The 22,197-nt window shown below is 41.8% G+C and overlaps 1 protein-coding gene across 5 annotated transcripts in view; it reads right to left on the bottom strand.

The window, feature by feature from the left end:
- Positions 1 to 10,847: 10,847 nt before the first annotated feature.
- The window catches only part of ZCCHC2 (zinc finger CCHC-type containing 2), a 42,431-nt gene continuing 31,081 nt past the window's right edge, over positions 10,848 to 22,197 (bottom strand). For 2 of the 5 annotated variants that reach the window (XM_064443465.1, XM_064443463.1), the window contains 6 exons: positions 19,604 to 19,739; positions 18,039 to 18,103; positions 17,036 to 17,130; positions 14,426 to 14,554; positions 12,230 to 13,738; positions 10,848 to 11,218 (listed from right to left, as the gene is read on the bottom strand). In XM_064443465.1, the coding sequence (XP_064299535.1) occupies positions 11,151 to 11,218; positions 12,230 to 13,738; positions 14,426 to 14,554; positions 17,036 to 17,130; positions 18,039 to 18,103; positions 19,604 to 19,739 (2,002 nt within the window). In that variant the 3' untranslated portion in view covers positions 10,848 to 11,150. Of the gene's footprint in view, positions 11,219 to 12,229; positions 13,739 to 14,425; positions 14,555 to 17,035; positions 17,131 to 18,038; positions 18,104 to 19,603; positions 19,743 to 22,197 lie in introns of all 5 variants that reach the window. The other 3 variants (XM_064443462.1, XM_064443464.1, XM_064443466.1) reach the window with 2 other exon arrangements.

The raw sequence follows: 22,197 nt of genomic DNA, 5'->3' as shown, positions 1-22,197 counted from the left end.
TGCATGGGCTACTGAATCGAGCCCCCTGTCCACAAGGATAACAAACACAGCATTAAGTAGGACAGGAGATCGCAGCTTATTAAGGAATTGCTATGACAAATCTAGGAGCCCCAGTGGTGGCTTCAGAGGCCCTTTGCCTGAAGCAGATGCCCCAGATATCTCAGGGAGGAGAAACATCCAGTTTCCAGGCAGAGCAAGCGGGACAATGGCACTGCAGAGCCTCTGAGATCTGCCTGTTGTGCCAGGTGGGATTTCCACTGCTGCTCGTGTGTAAGGCTCACGTGTCCCATGGGCTGTAACACAGCCAAGTTCAGCTCTGGTTTTTGGTCTCTGGGGCAGCAGAAGTGTCCTGAACACACGCACACTTCCAGCTCATGCCATGCTAGTCTAGAGGTCAGCCGTCCTCCTGCCACCCACTTAGCTCCAGTGACCACTGAAGTGAAAACCTGGCCTGCGCCCGAGTTTCCACTTAATCTCACTAGAGACAGAAGCCTCACCTCTACTCCCATCCAACGTCCCGTGCCCCAGACACAGGTGGGCCTTGTGTCCCCAGTGTAACTGGTGCTCACCATGCATGAGAAAACAAGGCCAATCTGCTTGATACTCAGAAGAAAATTAATCTAGAGAGCGAGCTTTTCCCTGATTAACTTTTCTGAACTTCTAAAGCTCTTCGAGCCAGAACATAACATCACCCTAACGTAACACAATGTTAAAATAAACAACACAGAATAAAAATACACAAATGATTGAAAAGATAGGTCTGAGAAATAACTTTACAGTCAGTGAAATAAACCAAAACCAGGATACAGCAAGGCTTTTGTGGACGCACCGAGACAGACAAACAGCAGCATACAGCATTCACAAGGGGATGAAATACAGAAAAACCGCAGGAAAATGGTGTAACAGGAGAAGGAGAAGAGAAAGTACTGTCCAGCCCGCCCAGTGGCAGACCTGGCAGTGGGGATTTTGTGGCTGACCCCATTGCCTCACTGGAAACAAACAGGTTATTGCTCTCTACAACTACCTGAAAGTAGGTTTTAACGAGGTGGGCGTTGGTCTCTTCTCCCAGGTCACTAGTGATAGAACAAGAGGAAACAGCTTCAAGCTGCATCAGGGGAGGTTTTTACTGGATATTAGGAAATATTTCTTTACAGAAAGAGTGGTCAGGCATTGGAACAGGCTGCCCAGAGAGGTGGTAGAGTCACCATCACTGGAAGTATTTAAAAGACATGTAGGCGTGGCGCTTCAGGGCATCATTTAGGAGACATGGTGGTGTTACATTGGTGGTTGGACCTGATGATCTTAGAGGTCTTTTCCAACCTTAATGATTCTATGATTCTAAGAACATGGGAGGTGGTAGCACAGTAGGGTTTGAGGTCAAAAATGAGAAGATGAGAGAAGACCCAACAGAGGCAGCACAACAGAAAGGGATATGAAGGGACAATCAACTTTGTTTCTCATTTGGATAATTGTGCCTAGCTGAGCCCAAGTTGCTCCTCCCAGGTGTTATCCACATACCCTCTATTAAGAGCCCTTGTGCTCTTAATAGATAAAACAAGGGGCAGGCAAAGCCCTAGATTGGGAACAAGCAGTCCATAGGCTGGAAACATCTCTGGCAATAAAGTGACCCTCACTCAAAATGCATTTTCATTCACATTTGTAAGGCAGTTCCATGGGATTGTTGCTGCTCTTTGTCTCAGGGAGTGAAAAGGGACATTTTAGACCCTGTGTGCTGATGGCAAATGAGTTTTTAGCTGAGACAATGGTAACTGTACATTAGAGATACATGTTTTTCTTTCTCTGATACGGCAACAGTGGTCCAGAGCAAAATCTGCCCTCTTTCACCTGTCCCTGCTGCCTCAGGTGCACTATGTAATACCTAACTTTAATAGGCCTCAGATAAGCAGTGAAATCCATAACCACACAATTTAATGGTTTCTGCACTGCTGCAAAAATACTTGCATAAAAGTGTAGCTGCCAAGCCCTATTTACTTCACGGGAGAGGCACAGCCGGCCCTATCAGCACCGCATAGTTTTGGCTTTCCATTTGTTGCATGATAGAAATTAGCTCAAGTGTACCTGGGACTGAATTTAAACCTGAACCAGCCTTAAATAAACAATATTTAGTGACTCTAATAGCTACATTTTAGTCTGATTCTTTCCATCTCTTCCCTTTCCTCAGCTGCATTTGGCTCTTTGGCTTTGCTGCAGTTATCAAGCGCTTAAAATAGTGTCTTCTACAAACTGGATCACCTCCATCTCTATTTGCCACCCACAGCTCTTTAGCCCACAGCTGACAAGGGACCAGTAAGAAGCAAACCATTACCTACCTGGAAGGGGTTTTGGAGAAGGCACCCACAGGAGACGAAGAGGTGAGCTTTGCAAGACACTGGACCGTGCTCAGGGAGAGCTGCAGGAGAGCGAGCCGAGGGTGGCTGCGGCCCCCAGCAGAGCCAGTGGCTGGTCACGGGTCCATTGACAGCCCGAGACCAGATGCAGTGGTGGGGCAGGTCCAGGTCCGCCCAGGGTGTCTGGGCAGGAGCGGCAGGAGAAGGGAGCGCTTACAACATGGGTCCAAGGCCCACCTGGGAAGACCACCACTTCACTAGGATGAGGCGCATAGGCAGCATCGCTCCAGCAGGCACCAAAGCCCCCAGCTGAGCTAGACGGGCTGCTGTGCCCAGGGCAGGGGGACTGGACGCCTTGGGGGAGGCTGGGCAGGCTGACTAAGGCCTATTAGTGCTCCCAGGGCCCTGACGATGCCAGCTGTTCATTTTTGCATTTGGCTTGTTTTTTCCTCGTCCTTTATTGAAAAAACACCCCGCTGGTGCTCTGCAGGGCGGGTTGGTGAAGCACGGCTCCCCATTCGGGGATGACACAAACAGCTGTGGTGGCTCCCCCACCATCGCACCCTCTCCCACCTTTAAACTCTCATATTTCCTTGTATCAAAGGCACGGCCAGCTGTAAAAATAATATCCTGGCATGGATGAAACAATTACGGCACGATATGCAAACACCCAACCAGAGCAAAGCAAGTCTGTGTAGAGCTCAAGAGAAAGAGCGTTTGATGCAAAATGAATTTTATTTAATTTTATTAAAGAACCAAGGGTGCTTCCCAGCTTTCAAGTGGCAACAGGAGGAGCCTGGCATGTCCCTCCATCAAAGACAGACGGGAAGAGCTCGCCAACCAAAGGGAAGCAAGCATATGGAATATGTTACCCACGTCCATCATGGAAGTAAGGAGCTTTAAAGAGTTCAGAAGGAAACTAGATACATTTCCAAACAAAGAAATGCTGAAAAACTGAGGGTGAGTGACAATGCATGGTGGGGAGGGGAGAGGGCTCACGTAGCCTTCCCTCTGCCTGAGTAAGCCTGAAGTCCTTTCAATATGGAAGTTATCTAAAACTGGTTAAAGATGTGCACTGAGAGAGCTGAAAGATTAAACTTTAAGGCATAAATCAAGGGTTTTTTTGGGAAGAAAAAAAAAGTAAGCGCCCAAATAACTGATGAAACCTTCTAGGTGCCCACACTTTGGTTATACACACCGTAGGTACTGTCAGGCTGGCTTGACCTACTCCGTCCCAAACCTCGCTGTACTTGCTTGCAAGAAGCCTACTGGTTAGGAAGGTTTTTGCTTTTAAAACCAAACAAAAAAGCAGAAACCACTGAAGTGTGGAAATGAAGCTTCTGCAGCACAGACCACCACCGAGCAGTCCTGGTCCCCCTGTGCTCCCGAACCCAGCGCCCACTCCCCTGCCATCGTGCAGCATGTTATACGCCCTGACTCATGCACAAATCGAAACCTGCTTTAAAACTATCTAGATGCATGTGGTGCATTCACCTGCCGCCGACCGAGAGGCGGCACTCCCCTGCCATCCCGAGGGGATCTGAGGTGCTCTGGGAAGAGCACAGGGGTCAGGGCAGATCACCAGCTAAATGCAGGGTGGCATATAACCTGTAAGCCGCAGGATGAGCACTGCTGAAGTGAACTAATCGTCCCACCGCCGAACACCTCCTGCTTCTGTGGTCTTTACCAGAAACGATGGGGCTGTTGGTGCAAATGAAAACAAGAGGTCACCCACGTGCCTGACAAAAACTTCAGAAATTGAACATCGGCATCCTCTTTCTTTAAAATCCTGTGCCAGGTTTTGGGCAGCAGCCCCCTCGTCCGTCGCCAGAAGGCAGAGCGCTGACTGGGAGGTAACTGCCCTGCTTCTGCAAAACTGCCGGGTCTGCGCTAGGCGGTGGAGAAGCCCGGCAGTACCTCTGGTTGTCCCATGCAGGCACCGCCATTAGGAACCGGCTGGCAATAGATGGCAATAGAAGCATTACAGTGTTCTCTTCCATGGTGAAGAACAAAATTTAGGAAAGCACTGTCCTACGTCTCTAGCCACCTGGCTAGGCAGCTCTGCCTTGGACAAAGCGACTGCTATGTCACGTCTCAGGGTAGCTGCTCTCCCCAGCGGCGCTGGAGACACGACAGCCTTCGGGCATCACGCTTTAGCTGTGGAGTAGCCAAGCGCATTTGTTTTCCTGTCTGACTCTAAATTAACATCCCAGCCTTTGCCTCCTCCACCTGAGAACTTGCTAGAAATAGTATATCCCTCCTTAGAAAGGAAGAAAAATGTGGCCGTTTCAAAGTGCAATACTAAGTCACAGCTCCCATTTAGCTGCCTCTGCAATGGCAAGTACTGGCACAGGCTTCCACTGAAATAGTTACCCCCTTGCACAGACTAATTTATTTTGGATCAGCAAGTTTTCAGTATTGTTGTTTGAGAGTGTGCATACCATGGATTACAGCATTTCAGATGGCCCACCACCACGTAGATGGTTCTAGCATGCGTGTAAAAGAGACTTTAAAAGGCTAATCAGGGCAAAAGCAAGATGAAAAACCAAAAGGCAAACCCGTAACTTAAAAATGGAAAACAAATCAAAGGGAGACGACTCTCTAAAGGGTGTGTTAGCTAGCTGACAACGCTGTGTAGCTGTAAGAATTATGAACACTGTAAGACTTTAAATGTATTACTATAGTCTGTTCAAAGGCCACATAAATTAGCCTTACGTAAGTTGCTGCAAGCGCCCATCTCTTCTATTACGTGTCTGGTATGGCCAGCCGCGCTGTGGTGAAATGCAGAATTCAACTGGTTTTGTACGAAATAGATGCAACCACTTTCTGCGGTTCTTTGCTATGAAATGGATCGGAGCTGCGGTAAGCAACTAAGCGATGGGTGAAAATTGTCTCACCTCAAGCACACCCCAGGGCCTGTTGGTACTTTTCTGGCATTGCTGTTGCTTTCCCCTCCCCTCTTACACTTTATTGATCTTGGCATTCGAGGCTTTTATTTGGTATGTTGACAGAGGCCAGGATTTCCTGGATTACCCACTCAGGCTGAAATACCTCGAAGTCCTTGTCAATACGCACCTCAGAGCCGATCTGGTCTTTAAGGAGCAATTAAAGTAAGTCCCCTGATGTTTTCAGCCCAAAGCCTTGCCACTGCTAAGCTGTCCGCTCTTTTGCTGGCGCATGTGCGTGTCCTGTAAAAAAAACTTTAAAAAGGGAAAGAGCAATCTGATAGCAACACAATTAATTGTATCTGTTTTATTGACGACTCTACCTAAACATGCCATCAGTTTCATCAAACTTAATCTCAGGGCAAAACAAGAAAAAAATCCGAAGCTGTTAAAAACACCATGGTTTAACTCTCAAACTGCAACTGGTGCAACATAAGACTACTATAATGTAAGCATAGTAATTTATTATGAAAATGATATTTTATTATGTATACGACTGTTTTTTCTACGGAGTCCCTAACCAGTACTTTAAAACCAAAATTAAATGGTGAATAAGGTTTTGAAGCAGCAATCCCCATCTTTCATCAGTCACGCCAGTCAGCACCGTAGGAGTTAAGAATAAACTTCGTATCAGTCATCAACACGCTCTGTCTCCAGAAAAAAAACCACACTTCAGACATCAGTAAAAATGGCCATTTTAGATCAGAGGGGAGGTCTAAAATGAATGAACTAATGGTTAAGATACAGCTATTCTATCCTTTCACCAAGTTCAACAATTATTTTTTTCAGCCTGTGCTTTTTTACATTGTTTTATTGATCCATTCAGACAACAGTGACCCTTTACACTAGTCAGGGAGCGTGTATCAATATTAAAAATAATGGGTTTATTATGTTCCATCTCTTGGGAAGCATGTTGCTGAGCATGAGACATTCCAGATAAATATCTGATCCGATGTTAAATACGATATTGTGGACCTTCAGACTAAGTAGGGAGAGACAAATCCAAGAAAGTATCCTGAAAGATAACCAGACTCCCTCATGAAGTACTCTAATTTGCAAAAAAAAAAAAAGCTATATGCACTTCAGAAAGCTTTCCTCACTGTATCAATACAAATATCTAGAATAATTTCTAATGCTCAGTAGTTCTTAAGACACAGCTTTCGCATTTGGCCGCAATTCTCTGAGTCTTCACTATGAGACCTGGACTATTTTAGCTCTAGGTAGTTAATACTTCAGATACGCATTTAGCGTGCTTATTTTTTTGAGAGACAACAATTAGTATGATTTTCATGTGAGAAAATATACGAACATGAGAAAACCCGATAGAAACTGACGTTGCCAAATCACAAGTCCAAGAAATCCCCCAAGTAAGATAACTTGAGATGGCACAAACACGTTAAAACCAAATTAAACTGAAGCGTCTTGCATGGTGCCTCAGAAGGTCCTGTATATTCCACTGGTAGAGTTATGCTGCCACCTATTGTGAAGATGAACTTGAGAGACTCACTTCATTTTGCAAGGCAACACACTTGCAAGAATTATCGCTTGTCTTTCTCTTTTTTTCCTTTCTTCCTAAATACCCACTACTGATCATTGCTAGAGACAGGATGCAGGCACTGGTGGGCTTTCGGCCTGCCCAAATACAGCTGTTCACACATTTTGACCTCTAATCTACTCCAAGGTACAGCCACGTACAGAACCCAACTGTTTGCAGCTGTCAGCTCAAAGGCTGGATCAAAACTAGAACCCCGTTCCTCTACCCTGCTTAGCAGCTGAGGCATACAACAACCATGGGTGGAGAGGAGGCACGCTCTCCTGGCAGTAAGGCTCCGAGATGTGCATTTCCTTCCTCCCCTGTCAGAGGAGCACAGGACTGTATGTTAGTACCTGCATCCTGGCCACGTAACTGCGGCAGCACTTGAGCTCTGGTATAAACCATATCAGGACTATGCCTTTAGGACATCTCTCCTCCTTCCTCGCAAGCACAAGTGCAGTCCACACACTCTTTACAAATATTGTGCCTAATTCTAGCAGCCGTAGTTACCAGCCCTGGAGCAGGAAGCGCTACTGCCCAAAGCTCATTATTTTTGTGCACGCAGAATTTAGGCAACCTTATTTCAGGACAGCAGCTGCAGCAGGCCCAGGGCAGCACACCTCCAGAGGCAGCCACGAGCAAAACTAAACCAAATTATGGCGGTACTTCCATCTCTCTACAACTAAAGTAGCCTGGCACTGGTCGAGTTTCACAGTTCTCAGTGCACCTTTCCGCACCTTTTACTTTCCATCTGCCTTGGCACAACGCACACGCCCTCTGTTCCTTCACCTCTTCAGGAGTATCAGCTAAGTCAGGATCTAGGCATTAGGCCACCACTGCCATCTTAAGGTTGCTGAGCTGGGAAAACAAGGCCATCTGTTCATTCATAAGCAAGCAGCGTGCATCACCACATTCCCTTATGCTCTCATCTTTCCAGTCCCATCCATGCCTGACTCATTGCTCATTTTGTCTTCCAGCTTTAGGAACCAAACGGATTGTACAAACAGGTTTCCATCGGCAGCAGCACTGTGGCAGCCAGTATAAGAAACACTGCAGGAGCAGCACAGTACACAGGAGTCACTCCTGGACAGCTTGGGTAGCTGCTGAGGCCAACCAGCTAGTGGGATATTTTCATTTATCTTTAGGGCATTCAGCTGTTTCTAAGCCACTCAGTCGGGGAGAGAATCTCTCTCTTGAACTGCAGTTGTAGTTGCACCTGATCACCCAGACAGTAACGACGTCGCCAAAGAGGACAGCTAGGTGCGAGTGCTGTTAAGTCTCCAGCAAAACAAGCATCAAAAGAATGGGGCATTTTGTACCGTTTGCGGTGCCAGAGGGTATGCATTTTTAAATCAAGAGCTCCAACCAGGATCTATTAAAGCCAGGGCTGCTTGCAGCATGCACAGATGGTGTCAGTCAGGCAAACGAGTATCAGCAACTCAGATGGCACGGTAAGTAGCAGGCTTTGTTTTCAGAGCAATATGATAACTCACAAATTCCTTGGACAGGTGTACGCGCTCCCTTGTGTCCAGGCAGGGGACACAAGATGCTCGCAGAAATGAAAGCCGCACGATGTCGTCTGCGTGACACCTGGGTTTCAATACCTCCCCTCCCCCCATTATTATGGGAGTTGCCTGAAGAGGCTGGGTTTGTTGGCAACTCCGAGCCTTCTCACATTAGTTGGTTTCTCAGGAAGAAGGTTGTTCTGGGTAGTAAGCTGGGATAAAGATCTAAGATAGTGTCTGTGGTCCTCAGCTCTGCAGATAAGCTGTTGCTAAGCACTAGGAATTAGAAGCATCTTCTATACAGCAAAGTTAGGTGACAGTTTTAAGCACCCTTCTCAGCACTGCCCGATCATGTTCGGGTACTACATTCGTATCAGACCCTTCTACTGTAATATGCACGTTTCTCAGCTTCTTCCTCACTCCTGACAACTCCTGTTGTCCTTCCATCTGTTTTAGTAGTCAGAAGAAAGATCTTGCTTTCCAGTTACTACATGCCTAGCACACACAACATTTGCACTGCAGTCAAAATAAAAGCACATTTAAACTGGGTTTTAGCCCAAATCCAGGTGCCATCAGAATGTAGCACAGGTTTAAGTGTTCTGAAAGAGCTTAGGTCAAAGTCCTGGGTCTACCACGCAAGGTCATCCTCTTTCTTGCAAGAGATCTACCTATCTTAAAGACGTTTAAATCAAGACACAGTATCCTGACTTCCGATTCGAGACTGACCTTACCTTAAGTCAAATACTCCCAACTTTGTCTTAAGAGTGATGGATTCCAACCAAAATGGTTGCTTGCCCAAATATTCTGGGACCCCAGCACTACGCCCAGAGGCATAGCACCACACTTATTTCACTGCTCTCAGTGGCAAAGGACAGTACTTGCACACAGGTACTTTTTTTTCTTTTTTTATTGCTGTTAATTCAAGGAAAAAGGTTGCATAAAATCCAATCTCTTCTAGAAATATAAGTGACCTTTCCAGTACATTTCAAATATCAAAGTATATGGTAAACATACAAATAAAGAGAAGGTAACATACCTCCTATTTACAGTACAGTATTTTAAATCATAAAATAAGTTCCATAAAGTACAACTGGCAGGTAATTCACAATACAAGTCCATTGGTGGTTTAACACCCTCACTTCAACTCAAACGCGGTTCATTCATTTCAAGTGGTCCAAAAATACCCAGATCAAATAAAAATTTTAATCAAAATAATTTTCATTTACTACTTAAACTTTTTTTTTTTAAATTAAAGCTTTCATCTACCTCCCTCCCCGTTCCCCCCCTCCAAGAAAAAAGTTTCAAAATGTACACTGGTGCTATAAATATAAATGCTACCTATGAAGAAATGTAGTAATCAAGCTTTTTTTTTCTTCAAGTTTTTTGTTTGTTTAGCAATTTATTAGACAGCTGAACCAAAGACTGATTTTGTTTCATCCCTCTACCGGACACCAGGTCTGATTTTAAGAAAAAACATTTCTGCCATGAACTGTGAGGAATGCCAAACCCTATGGATATACAGTGGTAGTTGTTCATCGGTGTTGAATGCAGCAGTCAAAAAATACACTCATCTTCCAGATAACCTCAGTGCACTTTAGGAAATCAAATATTACCTGGAAGCAATTTAGTACATATATTGGCTTTTAAAAATAAAATAAAAAATACAGCAGCATTAAACTTACTTACTCATGATACTGACATGATTAATACCATCTTAACACTCATTTCAGTCTTTCACATTATACCGTAATTACGCATAGTGGTAAATTGTTATAAAATAGTGACTTTGCTATTTGGTAGACAGGTTCTACTACTAATACCTGACTATTTTGTAGAAAACCATAGCTTTTGTTCAGTTTGAAATAAAACATTTACATTCTAAGTACAATGCAACACTGTAATAGTCTAAGAAAAAAATATTCAATCAAGTAATGTTCATTCTGTGTTGACACGATGTAGAATAGCTTTAAAAAAGGAAAAAATGCTGTCAACTTTCATTACAAATGCAAACACACTGAGTACGACATTCATACCATTTTTTCACCTTTGTTGCTGAACATACAGGCTAAAAAGCTACAATGGAAGAAAAATCTGTCAATTTAAGCTCATTTGTTTTTCTAAATCTGTTCCAGTCCACACAGTTTTAGCCCCTTCCTGTTCTATGTATTTTCATTTACTTGGGACTCTCAAGAGCTATGTATATGTATTATTATCAGATATAGTACACATACAGTATTGGGTGTTCCTTTGGACTCCCCTAATAGGACGTTTGAACATCTCCCCTCAATTCGTGAGCATTAATTTAGAGTATGGGCAGGGTCTGTATGAACTACTAAACACTCATGCAAGTCCAATGGATCCACGTGGACAAACAGGGAAGGAAAATAAAACAGCAGCATAAGGAGAACAGGGAGGGAGGGAAGGAAGATTGTGGTGGGGAACATGACCAAGTTTCTTCTTTCACCATATGGCTGCTCCACCAGTGATGTCAGAGGTCAGAGGACTTTTTTTTAAAAAAAAAAAATGCAGTAAACATTGCACATGTCTCAAGTCTTCAGTGCAAAAGCATGGTTCGAATGCTCTTTTTGATTGTTTGGCCATGTGTTTGAATTACATGCATTACGCAAGCCTTTTGTAGAACCAGGAGGAGACCAGGGACTCAGCTTTCTTCTTTTGTATGGAACAGAGGTGCAAAAGCAATGAAAAATTCCAAAAGAATATAGAACCGGGAATGTCCCAAAACACAAGACCAATCCCCCCCCACCCCCCCCACACCTTCCCCCAAAGCTTCAGTTTAAGTAGGCAATGTTTACTTGTTTCAGTCTGCAGAATCCAAGGTATCATTGGAAGGGGGAGGGGGAGGTGCGTATCTCAGTCTGTAAGTGCCTAAAACAGGAAAGAGAACTACTAAGTCACTGCTCACAATTAAAATGGATTACAAAACCACTACAAGGTATCAAAATGGACATGCTCTTCAAAAGGCACTATCATCCTCCAGCCCTTTTAAAGTAGGTCCTAAGATTTTGTACTGTTTTCTTTCATCTGCTTGCTAAAACTGGAAGCTTAAAAAGAGATAGAGACTGTAGATACCGGACTTTACCTTTACCGGAAAAATGCAAAGAAAAGATGACCCCATCAAGGTTCATCCTTCCTGTTCCAGTCTGACCAAACAAGTCAAGTCAGAATGGGCACAGGCCAAGAATCAAAAATAGTTTATGCTCTATGCAAACACTGCATTTTCTCCATTCTTCTGGATGGAGAGCAAAATGGCATATAAGACTGAAGCCATTCCTTTGATTTTTAGTTCCAATTGGTTTCTGCCTTTTTGCTGCAACTTCTCTGAAAAGTTTCATTCATGTATTGCATGATGGGGCACAGAAGGATGGCTGATCGTGCAAAGGTAAGCTTTAGAAAAGTTAAATTATCAAATGGCCAGCCTGTTGTTTTCAAATTCTCACAAGTTTTAAGGATCCAAGTTCACGTCACAGATGGTAATTGGTATCTTTCACTTTTTTGCCAATGAATTCTCTCCCAAAAAACCCACCGAACAGGAATGGGTAAATTGAAACAACATGCAAGTCTCAACATAATGCCAAAAACAAACCAGCGAAAAAAAGAATGACAATTTAGGACTGGTATAGTTTGACTTCCCAGCTCTGAATCACACCCATTTTCCACTTCACACTGTAAACCCCATTCCCTTGCACTGTTCTACAAAGTTTTCAGGCAGAGATAAGATACTTCGCAGTTTTAGAGCAGGTCACTAGTGCACAACCATTTACACAAAACATACACACGCACGCACACCTTTCTGCAAGACCAGAAACAGCACATTCAGAAAGGTAAAGAGAAACTGCTAAACTCAAAAGCAAGTCCGCTGGGAGTTATCATGATTACCTTGTTGACTGGCCTCCATGGATGACTGCTTACAGTCCTGCGCATAGTGTCCACTTACACCACAATTGTAACATGAAACGTTCCCGTTCTTCTTGGGTCCCGACCCATTTGTGTTGGCAACTACGTTAGGTGCTGGATATAGAGGATAGATCCTCCCAAATGCTGCCATCTGCTGCATACCATAGTTGGCTTGGCTCCCCATCACTGGGTCATGCATGAGCCCATTTGCATATGGAGACTGAGGCAGGAGGAAAGGAATTTGTGTTCCATTGCTTTGATGTGCTTGATTGAGGTAGCTGCCATTGCAAAGTGATGGCAGAGGGAAGAAAGATGGAACTCTGTAGACTTGTCCATGAAGCGGATTAGGATAATAATAGCTATTTATCTGAAGGCTTCCATTGGTCCCACAGCTACACCTACGTCCGCAAGAACCACAAGGACCAGATCCCAACTGCTGCGGAGGTAACATTGTCCCGTTAGTGTTATTATTTCCAACAGCATTTATGTAGGATGTGCTGTCACTCTGTGCAGTGCTGTGTGTTAAAGCAGGGCTTGGGCTAGGGGCAGGGCCTGGTGTATGCGTAGGTATTGCAGGAGGAACAGTGGACTGGACCTGACCGACACCTAAACCAGCTGACTGAGGTGATGTGGAAGTCGCTACAGTGTTTAGCACGTTTGTGTTCTGGTTGGGCAACACACTGGTAGCATGAGGACTGCCTGGCAAAGCATATGAAGCTGGTGGAGGTGGCGGTGCTGCTGTGGAAAGACCAGCTGCTGGAAGAACTACCTTTAGATTGGTAGGCTGAGGGATCGCTCCTGGGTTTCCCTCAATGTGAGGCACCATTTGATTCAGTCCTACCACCTGGGATGCAGGTTTTGTGATGGGATCTGTAGTAGGAACTGGGGATCCTGGGAAACTACCTGGATTGTGGACTGGGATAAAGGCAGTATTTGGTGATCCAGTACTTAAGCTCCCTGTCGGCTGCTGCGGTCCATTAACTGTGCAACTTTCCGACGATCCCTGCGGCGAGGGCATTTTCAATCTGTGTATTGACAAAGACAAAGCAGGGCTACCAGGCTGGACAGAATGCGGAAGGAAAGTGGATGGGACTGGCAAAGGGGAAGCCATCATCTCAAGGCGTTTCTCAGGTTCACCAGAGGTCACTGGGCCCATTCCACCAGGAGGTGAATTTGCAGACTCTCTCACTGGTGAGACAGCAACAGGCATGGTAACAAGCATTCCCCTTGTTTTACCATCTGCAGATATGGGTGGCGGGACAACTGATTCAGGCTTTTGGGCAGTGCCATGCATCACACAGGGTAAGGGAGGCATGAAGGAAATGTGTGGAAACTTTGCATTCAAGGGATGTTCTGGAAGGCTTCCATTTTCATTATTCACTGAAGAGATCTGAGCAGACGATTTGTTCACATTTGATGAACTGACAGCACTGTAGCCTGTAAACCTGGTTGTATTTTGATTCCCGGAGTCCTCAGAATTGCTGTCTGTATCTGTGGAGACAAAAGCATTTGTCAGAGTCAGAACGAATCTGAAGTAGTCATGTCCTGGATTCCTTTACCCTTTTAGAACTTTCTAGGATTCTAATGCAAATGATAATTATGTCTTCCTGAGTTAGAATAACTTTGAGATTATTTTCATTCATCCAAATCAACCTAGGTCAATCTCCATCACTTGCCTATACTGAACTGCCCAACTAGAGGCTGTGTCTTTGACTTGTGTAGATGTGCAAGCGTGAAGAGTAGGACATCAACCGAACTAGGAATTTGCATCTACTTAAAGACATTAACAGGGCTTACTCAAATTTGGAAGGAGTGGCAAATTAAACTGTCAACACAAAAAGAAGGACCCCTCAGACACAGAATTCTATATAAAACCGGTTACTTTCATGCCACAGTTTTTCCCAGTATTGTACTGCTGAAATTTCTCACAAGATCTATGCCACTGAGGTCAGAAAATTACATGTAGGTAGTAGTCTAAAACTCAATGGTATTTAAACAGTCCTGCTATTTGCTAGAAGCCTTCAAACTGTCTAGTCATGAAACCCACAAAGCAAAATGTGTTCTGTGCCTGCCTCAGAAATAAAAGCAGCTAACGAAACTGTGAAACTAATACAAATTAATAGAAGAAAAATTAGTCTAGGAATAAAGAAGCTCATGCACACTATCCATAAATACCACCTCTGTCTTTTTCTTCTTCACTATCAAAGCTTTCCCTCCCATCATGCCGTGGACTAGAAGGAGAACTGTAACTTTCAGATGATGTTTCTCCACATGTGTCATGACCAGATCCAGCATCCAAATTCAGATCTAAAAATAAAAATTTATTTTTAATCTCAGTATATGGAAGTGAGGTTATTTTGGTTTGCTTACAACTCATGCTAGTTCAAATTTTTGTTTGTTCCTACTTAATTGCATCTCTCCCCTGTATTCCTAATATTCCCAACTCCCAGAAGTCAGGACTGGTCTTGTCCCTAAATTTGCAGTAACTGAATCCTTGGTGTTAAAGAAGGTAACACTGAAAATTGATATTTATGTAGAGTAGTGAAAAGAATGATACTTAATAAATTTTGTGATGCTTATACCAAATTGTACTACAATAATGATTTCCTCTGAATGGTAGCGATCGAACATTTCAATTCAAAGAGATGCAACACTCCTTGGTCATACGAGCAAAAGCAGAAAGCTAACTCAGCAGGCAACATCAAAATAATACACCTTTTTATGATTAACTCTTCTGGAAGAGGCTTTAAGCAAACTGTATTGACAAAACCTGTTTAAAGAAAAAAAGAGGTGAACTAGAAATGTGTAAAGTTGTTTTCTAAATTCTGAATGGGACCATGGGAAACTCATTTGCTGGAACCAGCTTTCAGGGTAGGTTTAGATCCCATTAGTGAAGACAAGTAGGTGGCTAGTATGCTCTGGCTTTCAAGTTCAGCCTCAGAGATGAAGGAGCAAGACAGACGCACCCCTTCTCAGAATGTACACCAGACACTAGCTTCAAGGAAACACCAACCCCCAAAACCTCAGTTGGCAAAACTCCATGACAAAAATCAGAGCATTTATTTTATTAATTCTAATAAATTATTTCATTTATGAATTATAAATTAATTTATTATTACTATTGCCAGTATAACAGGTTGGAATAAGTCTTCAAAAAGCATTAAGGCTTAATGCTTCAATTCTATAAATCATTTCCTGGATTAAACCTTTGACTGGACGAATTGTTTTAACAAGTGTGTTGAATACCTAACATAATCTGGAACAACAGTGTCTATCTCACATCACTGAAAGCAAGAGTCTAAAGTGCTAGTCAAAGTATCAAGTCTTCAAAGTTAAAAGTGTAACTAACTGATGACTCAGAAAAGCTAAAAATAGGAAAAAATGGAAGAAAACAGGATGCAGGTAAGAGTTACTGACTCAAAATAGAGCATTTCAAACCAAGCCTGGATATATAAAGCTAGACAGCAATTCAGACTGCAACACAAAATTTTTACTTTAGACTGTCTCCCCAATAGGGTTTCTCAAAAGACATTTTCATGTTTGTACACAAATGCACAGGTAGAAAGCACAACTTAATTGATTCCAGCCTCTGTGGGTTGCAGTTTCCTCTTGGAGTGGCCTTAACTAGCCAACAGTATCAGATAGGCAGTTTCACATCTGTAGAGTAGTGGTAGTGAGCAGACAGAACTCTAAGAGCAAAGCATTCCCTTTTTAACTTCACCCTATGACACAAAATTGCACCACCCCTTAAAGTTACCATTGGTACATAAAAGCTCAGGGTGCTCTGCCTGACACCAAGAATAGTAATCAATCAGAAACGTACACAGCAAAGCTCTCCTGTGGAATATGTTTTCTGCTTGTACAGCCCTGTGACCTTCTAAAATTGTCCTGGTTTTGCTAAGTTTGTGAACTATGAGATCTTAAGAGTTTTAGTCAAATACTGTTTGTAGAAAGTAACAAAAGCTGCCCATAAAATAGACAACATTAATTCAAGAATGGGATCCATCTGGAACTCTCAACAGTGAGAAAGAGTGAGAAGAAAGAACAAAAGCTTAGTCAAGACTGTACCCCAAGTGGAAGCAAGAGCAAGACAAGGCACTTTGTAGAAGTCCTTTCAGCACTTATGCCATGGTGGTACAGAAAAAGGCAAATTCTTTGTCAACCTTCTATTATGAGAACTAAGTGTAAGAGAGGCAAGGCTGCAAATGATATTGGGAGCTCTGAAAACATCAAGATGGCAAAGTCAATGGGTAACACAGCCCTTCAGAAATTTGTAATAAAGCTTGGAGACTCAATTTACTACAGGAACAGAAATATAATTTGTCTTGTAATTGACTGATGTACACAAGTCTTGACCTAGACACTAGATATTGCTGGATTACCCACGCTTGGCCACAGCAGCTGAAGAAACCAGTGAGCTGCAAAGAGAACACTAAATACTAGGTGCTGGCCCTCCACACACTCAGCCTGCTAAATTTCATATAGAAGTAGCCCAAATTTAACTGTTTCTGCAACTAGCTACTCCACATAAGGTGATTTACAGAGAGTTCACCAGTATTTTTCCAGTTATGCATGAAAAGCGACACACCCTAAGCAACTGCATACAGAAGCCTGAGTCTAGCATGTTCTATAGAACAAGTCAAAACACAGAGTAGACAGCCAACATGCTGACTTGCACCAAAACAGATTTCAGACTTGTGATCTTCCCTTTACTGCAGAAGAATGAATAGATCAGCAAAGCTGGAAATTTTATTTCTTACAAATAGCTTGGGAAAAAAAATATCTTACCTTTTGCTGTCCCTGTACGGATGTGCTGTGGTGCTGCAACTCTAACTCCATTAGTCCTGTTATTCAACCGGCAGTCCGTTTTCTTTACTTTCTCCCTGTGTAAATAATTTTAATGTTTGTGGGTTGTTGTTTGTTTTGTGGTTTTTTTTTTTTTTTTTACCAAATGCATGGGCACAAATAACCAGCCATGAATGAACATACAATAAACAAAAGGCAGTGACTCCAGGCCAGAACTGCTTATTTAATAGCTATAACAAGAAAAGTAAGTGATAAATAGTTAAAAGGCTGTTAGTGCAATATACCAGGAATTGAACTGCAAGCAGTGTTACTAAACACTATAAAGGTCTAAAAATGAAAACACGGAAAAAAAGAAATGGTGCAACTGATTGTAAAGTTGTCTTTGAAAGCTGATGTGTGTAACGCAGCCATACACCAGACTAGCATAGAAGCATCTGGCTATAGAGTAACAAAATGACAGAAAGTCAACTTGGAAGTAGGCAGAGTATTAGATAAGGGTGGAAATGTATTCACTTCCTCACAGTGCAGGATTGTGTAGCCCACAGGAAGTTCTGAAGCCCTCTGATGTACAAATTATCTTTAATAAAACATTTCAGCAAGTTACCACCCACTGTGTAATGTTAAAGGTTGTTGTCAATCCTTATTTGATTTTCAGTGTTTTCTGGACAGCTTTACACCTTTTAACTTTCAAATAAATATAAAAGGGTAAAACAGCAATTCCGTATTGGCTAAGAACCTACTTCTGCGCCACCTTTTTTTTTGCCAAATGACAACTGGTGTTTTGAGAAACGAATGCATACAATTACATTCTATTTCTCAAGTTACTTCTTTTTGGAAGATAAAGATTCTTATGTAAACTGGCTTCAGACTATGGCAGCTGTTGTTCCACAATAGCAAAACAGAACACCTAATTGATTGTTGACTCTCTTTATCAGAGTGAATGCATCAGTTCATTTCTGGATTACTGGTTACACTGGAAACCTACTTTTCCACCTGTGGCTTTCCTTTCTTCTTGTTTACTGTGGAGAGACTTCGTTTTTCCACTGTATGCTAGACAGGAAATACAAAGATGCCAGTCAAAAAACAGAATTTGTGTCATGAAAACCAACAAAAAAAACCCTTCTAGACTGACGGGTCTCTGAGTTCAAGACTAGTGCACTCACAGGTGCTATAACCGTACAAACAACTACTTGTACAGGGCATCCAGGCCTTTAGAATAATGCATCATCTTGTGTTTATGCCATTATCAGCAAAACACTCAGCAAACTACTACTTGCAAATATTCCAAAGATATCAGTCAAATTATTGTTTGCACGATATCTTTCATCCTGAGGATAAAAACAAATGTGTTTCATCACACAACCACTAAAAAGGATAATCACAAGGCTTAAGGGGCTAGAGAATGTACTGATTTAAGTGGAATTATTTAATGGCCAAGGGGGGGAAGTACGTGTGGCGAATTATTTTTACATAGTGGAAAAGCAGATCAAAGCCTTAAACTGGAGGTTATGGCTAAACTAAACTCTAGAATTCAACCTAGATCTGCATAACGCATCTGCATAATTCTTTAAGTATACTATTACTAGCTGCTAGTAGTATCTCATACTTGGCAAAGGAGTAAGATTTATGAAAACTCAGAAATAATCTGTCCAAACATGCTGTATTTGGACATCCTTTAAATAGGAAGTAGATCTGCTGCTGCTTTAGTATATTAATTTTTTTCTTTCCTCACACTTGCAATATTTCAAGCTTTGACGCAGTCTATGACTTCATCTTTAGAAGCAAAACTCAATTCATTACCCTGCTTTGTGAAATAAGAAAACTGGTTTTGTTTGGCTTGCTATTCCCCACATTATAATCAATAGCCAAATTCTGCATGTAGAATAAGGGTAGTAATTAAGCAATCGTAACATTCAAGGTTTTTCAGATGTAAGCAGTGAGCAACCTTCCTTCCACCAATTTCAGTAGATGACTATTTAAAAATCGTTATTCTTCTCAACTCTACTCACACTAGAATTGACCACTGAAGAGACACAAATCTCACAAGTGTACATGCATCTAGGTACTGACTTTTTTCAACACAGATTAATACTTAAGTTACTTGGATAACGCTGGTAGAGAGAATTTTTAACCTGTTGCCCCTACTGTAGCATCAATATGGTTTAGTTACTAATACAGCTTCTCATTTGTTCCTTACAACAACACAGAAATTCCCCAGACGTTCTGAAATTCTCTCTGATGACAATATGCTGCAGTAACAGGAAAGTCTCTGATTAGAAATGAACGTTAGACTTTTCTGATTACTTACATCCTACTGGGAAATTTTATTTACAAATTCGTAAACAAAATATGCAATTTTTTTTGAGACAGCAGTAATTAACTGAGGGTTTTTCCAATCAAGATAAGTCAGCAGCAACTTGAACTTTGACACTTATTTGTACAATCTTAGTAATGCTCTTTCTTCATCTTTTAAAGCTAAATCTAATCACGTGTAGTGGACAGTCTTCGAGTGTCTCAGAATATTGCTTTAGAGAATAAACAGCAACACACCTGGTCAAGTAGGTTTGTACAGTGCTCTGGGTGCTGCTGGACAACACAGCTTTTTCTTCTCCAGTCCGTTACCCCATTTTGCTCAGGGTGCTGTATGTTAAGGCTATCCAGTGAAGAACATTTTGCACTGCTAGTGCTGCTGAAAGGAAAAAACAACAGTTATGCCGATGTGAACAAACTTGCAGGCTTTTCCTACCAACATATACACTTTTGCATCATGTTGGGAAACTGTGTTTTGCTTTCAGAAAACCCTAGAAGTTCTCAAGAGATTTGAAAGATGTAAATTACAGGAGTTATTCTGGTCTAAATCTATACTAATGATCTGAACATAAGTGGAGTTCCTTTTTCCATCTGTCTACTGTAATTTGACGCAAAATTCAGGCCAGAATTTGTGGAAAACAGTACTGGAGAGAAGAGTTTCCATCGATATTTCTGCACACAAAGCCTTTTTGTTTGCTTTTTTCATACCAGATGTGGGGAAATTTTCCAGATAGAAATGTAATCTGAATTAATTTTCTTTATTCCTTATCGTTTATGACAAAGCTGGAATTAGTTTATAATTTCTATTTCAGAATTCATGAGACATTTAAGAAAAGGAATGCATGGTTACTTACAGATCATCCTGCAGCTGTGTTTGAGTTTCAAAATAGTCATCTTGCTTTATATTTTTACCTTCAGGATTGCTAGTTTTGAGCAGTGCTTGGAAACCAGGATTACTAGTTTTGAGCAGTGCTGGGAAAGGGGAGTTGCATTTGGCCTTTACTTTGGACCTTATAATGCCTTCCACTGAAGCTTCTCTTAACAGCAGCCAGTCAGAGCAATATTTAACTAGGTCTGAGAGCACTGTTCAACAAAGACTGCTGGAAAAAACAGTCACGGTTCTGACAGTCAGTAGGGCACATGGACCTATAAACTTTTCATCTATCATACAAAACCACACCCTACTACTTGACTGGATGCAAAAAAAAAAAACCCCAAACCAACTAAACAACAACAAAAACCAAACTCCAAAACCCCAAAGAAACCAAAAAACCCAACCAACCAGAACAAAACCCAAACGCCCAGGAGTTTAAACTTTTAAATTCTTATAATACTACTTGTGCTGATAATTGAAAGTGCCTTTGAATTCAGGGCTGTTGGCAAACTGCTTCATGAAGGTTACTGAAATATGAAACATTACTCAGTTCCCATGATGGCAGAAATCTAGCTTACTCCAAAGCACAAGACATGCTGAAGTTTCAGTAGTTACTTACCAAATACCTCTGGAAATAAGTGCTCAAACTACTTAAAAGATGTGCAACAGAATATTAAAAAAGTTTAAGAAAATTATGAGACCCCAAGAAGGTACCAAAATATAGACATGAGCCCATGACTGCTAAGATATAAGCAAGGACACTTTAGAAACTTCTGCCAAACAGTGAATCCATTGCCAAATTTGCAGTCATTTCATGTAAGCTGTGATACTACTGAATTTTTTTTATTTCTTATGTCCAATCTCATTCCTACCAGTAAATTTTTTGATAATTTCAAGTATAAGGCTGCCATACTGCATAAAACTAAAAAGTAGACAGATGTAATGTACAAATTTTCTAAAATGGACCAGCGTTATTTGAGATGAACTGCTCTTGACTCCAGACAGTTTTATACATATTTAAAAGAGAAAAGTTTCATTTAGTGCCATTTCTTTAGGACCCATAAATAGCAGGCACAGATTTTAAGACAGACAGACATATAATGCGAATGGGAGAGAACGAGCAGACCTCTAGCAGTAAACACATTTTTCACCTCTTAAATAGAAAATAAGAGCTAGCAAAAGGCGTTGCTATCAAGGAAGTTTGTGGAAAGTCTTTCCTACCTGAAAAATAGATCCTAAACTACAGTCAGTTTTAGTATACTTTATTATACAACAAATAAGACTTTTTTTAATTAGTAACTCTATGCTGGTAAGTCTGGATCCTGCCCTTACAACTTCGCAGTAGGCTGTATATCCACTGGTATAATCAGAGATTTTGTCAAGATGACATTCTCTTCTTGAGGAAGTGTCAGGTGAGAATAAGAAAGGGGGTTAAAACCAAACTGAAACAAACCACTAAGCTGTCCAATTGGTAATTTCACAAGAGTCTTGCCTGTTAAAGATCTGTGAACCTTAACCAACAGTGTTTTGTGCTATGTATTCCAGGTAATTTCCTGCACCCACTGAGAAATGCAGTCAAACCAACACAGAACAAAACTGTAAACCATGATAGATTTTGTATCCATTTTTTCCTCTTAATACAACTGAAGTATTGCACAACTACATGCAGACATATTCAAAGTTTCTGGTCAAAATATATTAATGGGTGAATTCACATTACATACTTCATATACTTGGAAGTATATATCAACTTTTCAATATGGTTAAAAAAGTACTTCCACTTACATTGGATGTTGAACAGCAAGGCATACATGCATTTGCCACTAAGCAAAGAAAAGAACAGACTACCTTCTCCTATAAGGTCACCTTTGAAAATACTGAAGAGCTTAAAATCAGCAGCACTGGAAATTTTCAGTATACGCATGGGCATGTGCGCAGATCAGAAAAATACACACAATAC

Source organism: Phalacrocorax carbo, chromosome 2 (assembly GCF_963921805.1).
Source record: "Phalacrocorax carbo chromosome 2, bPhaCar2.1, whole genome shotgun sequence".
Classification (NCBI taxonomy): Eukaryota; Metazoa; Chordata; class Aves; order Suliformes; family Phalacrocoracidae; genus Phalacrocorax; species Phalacrocorax carbo.
This window is presented reverse-complemented; position numbering and strand designations above follow the sequence as displayed.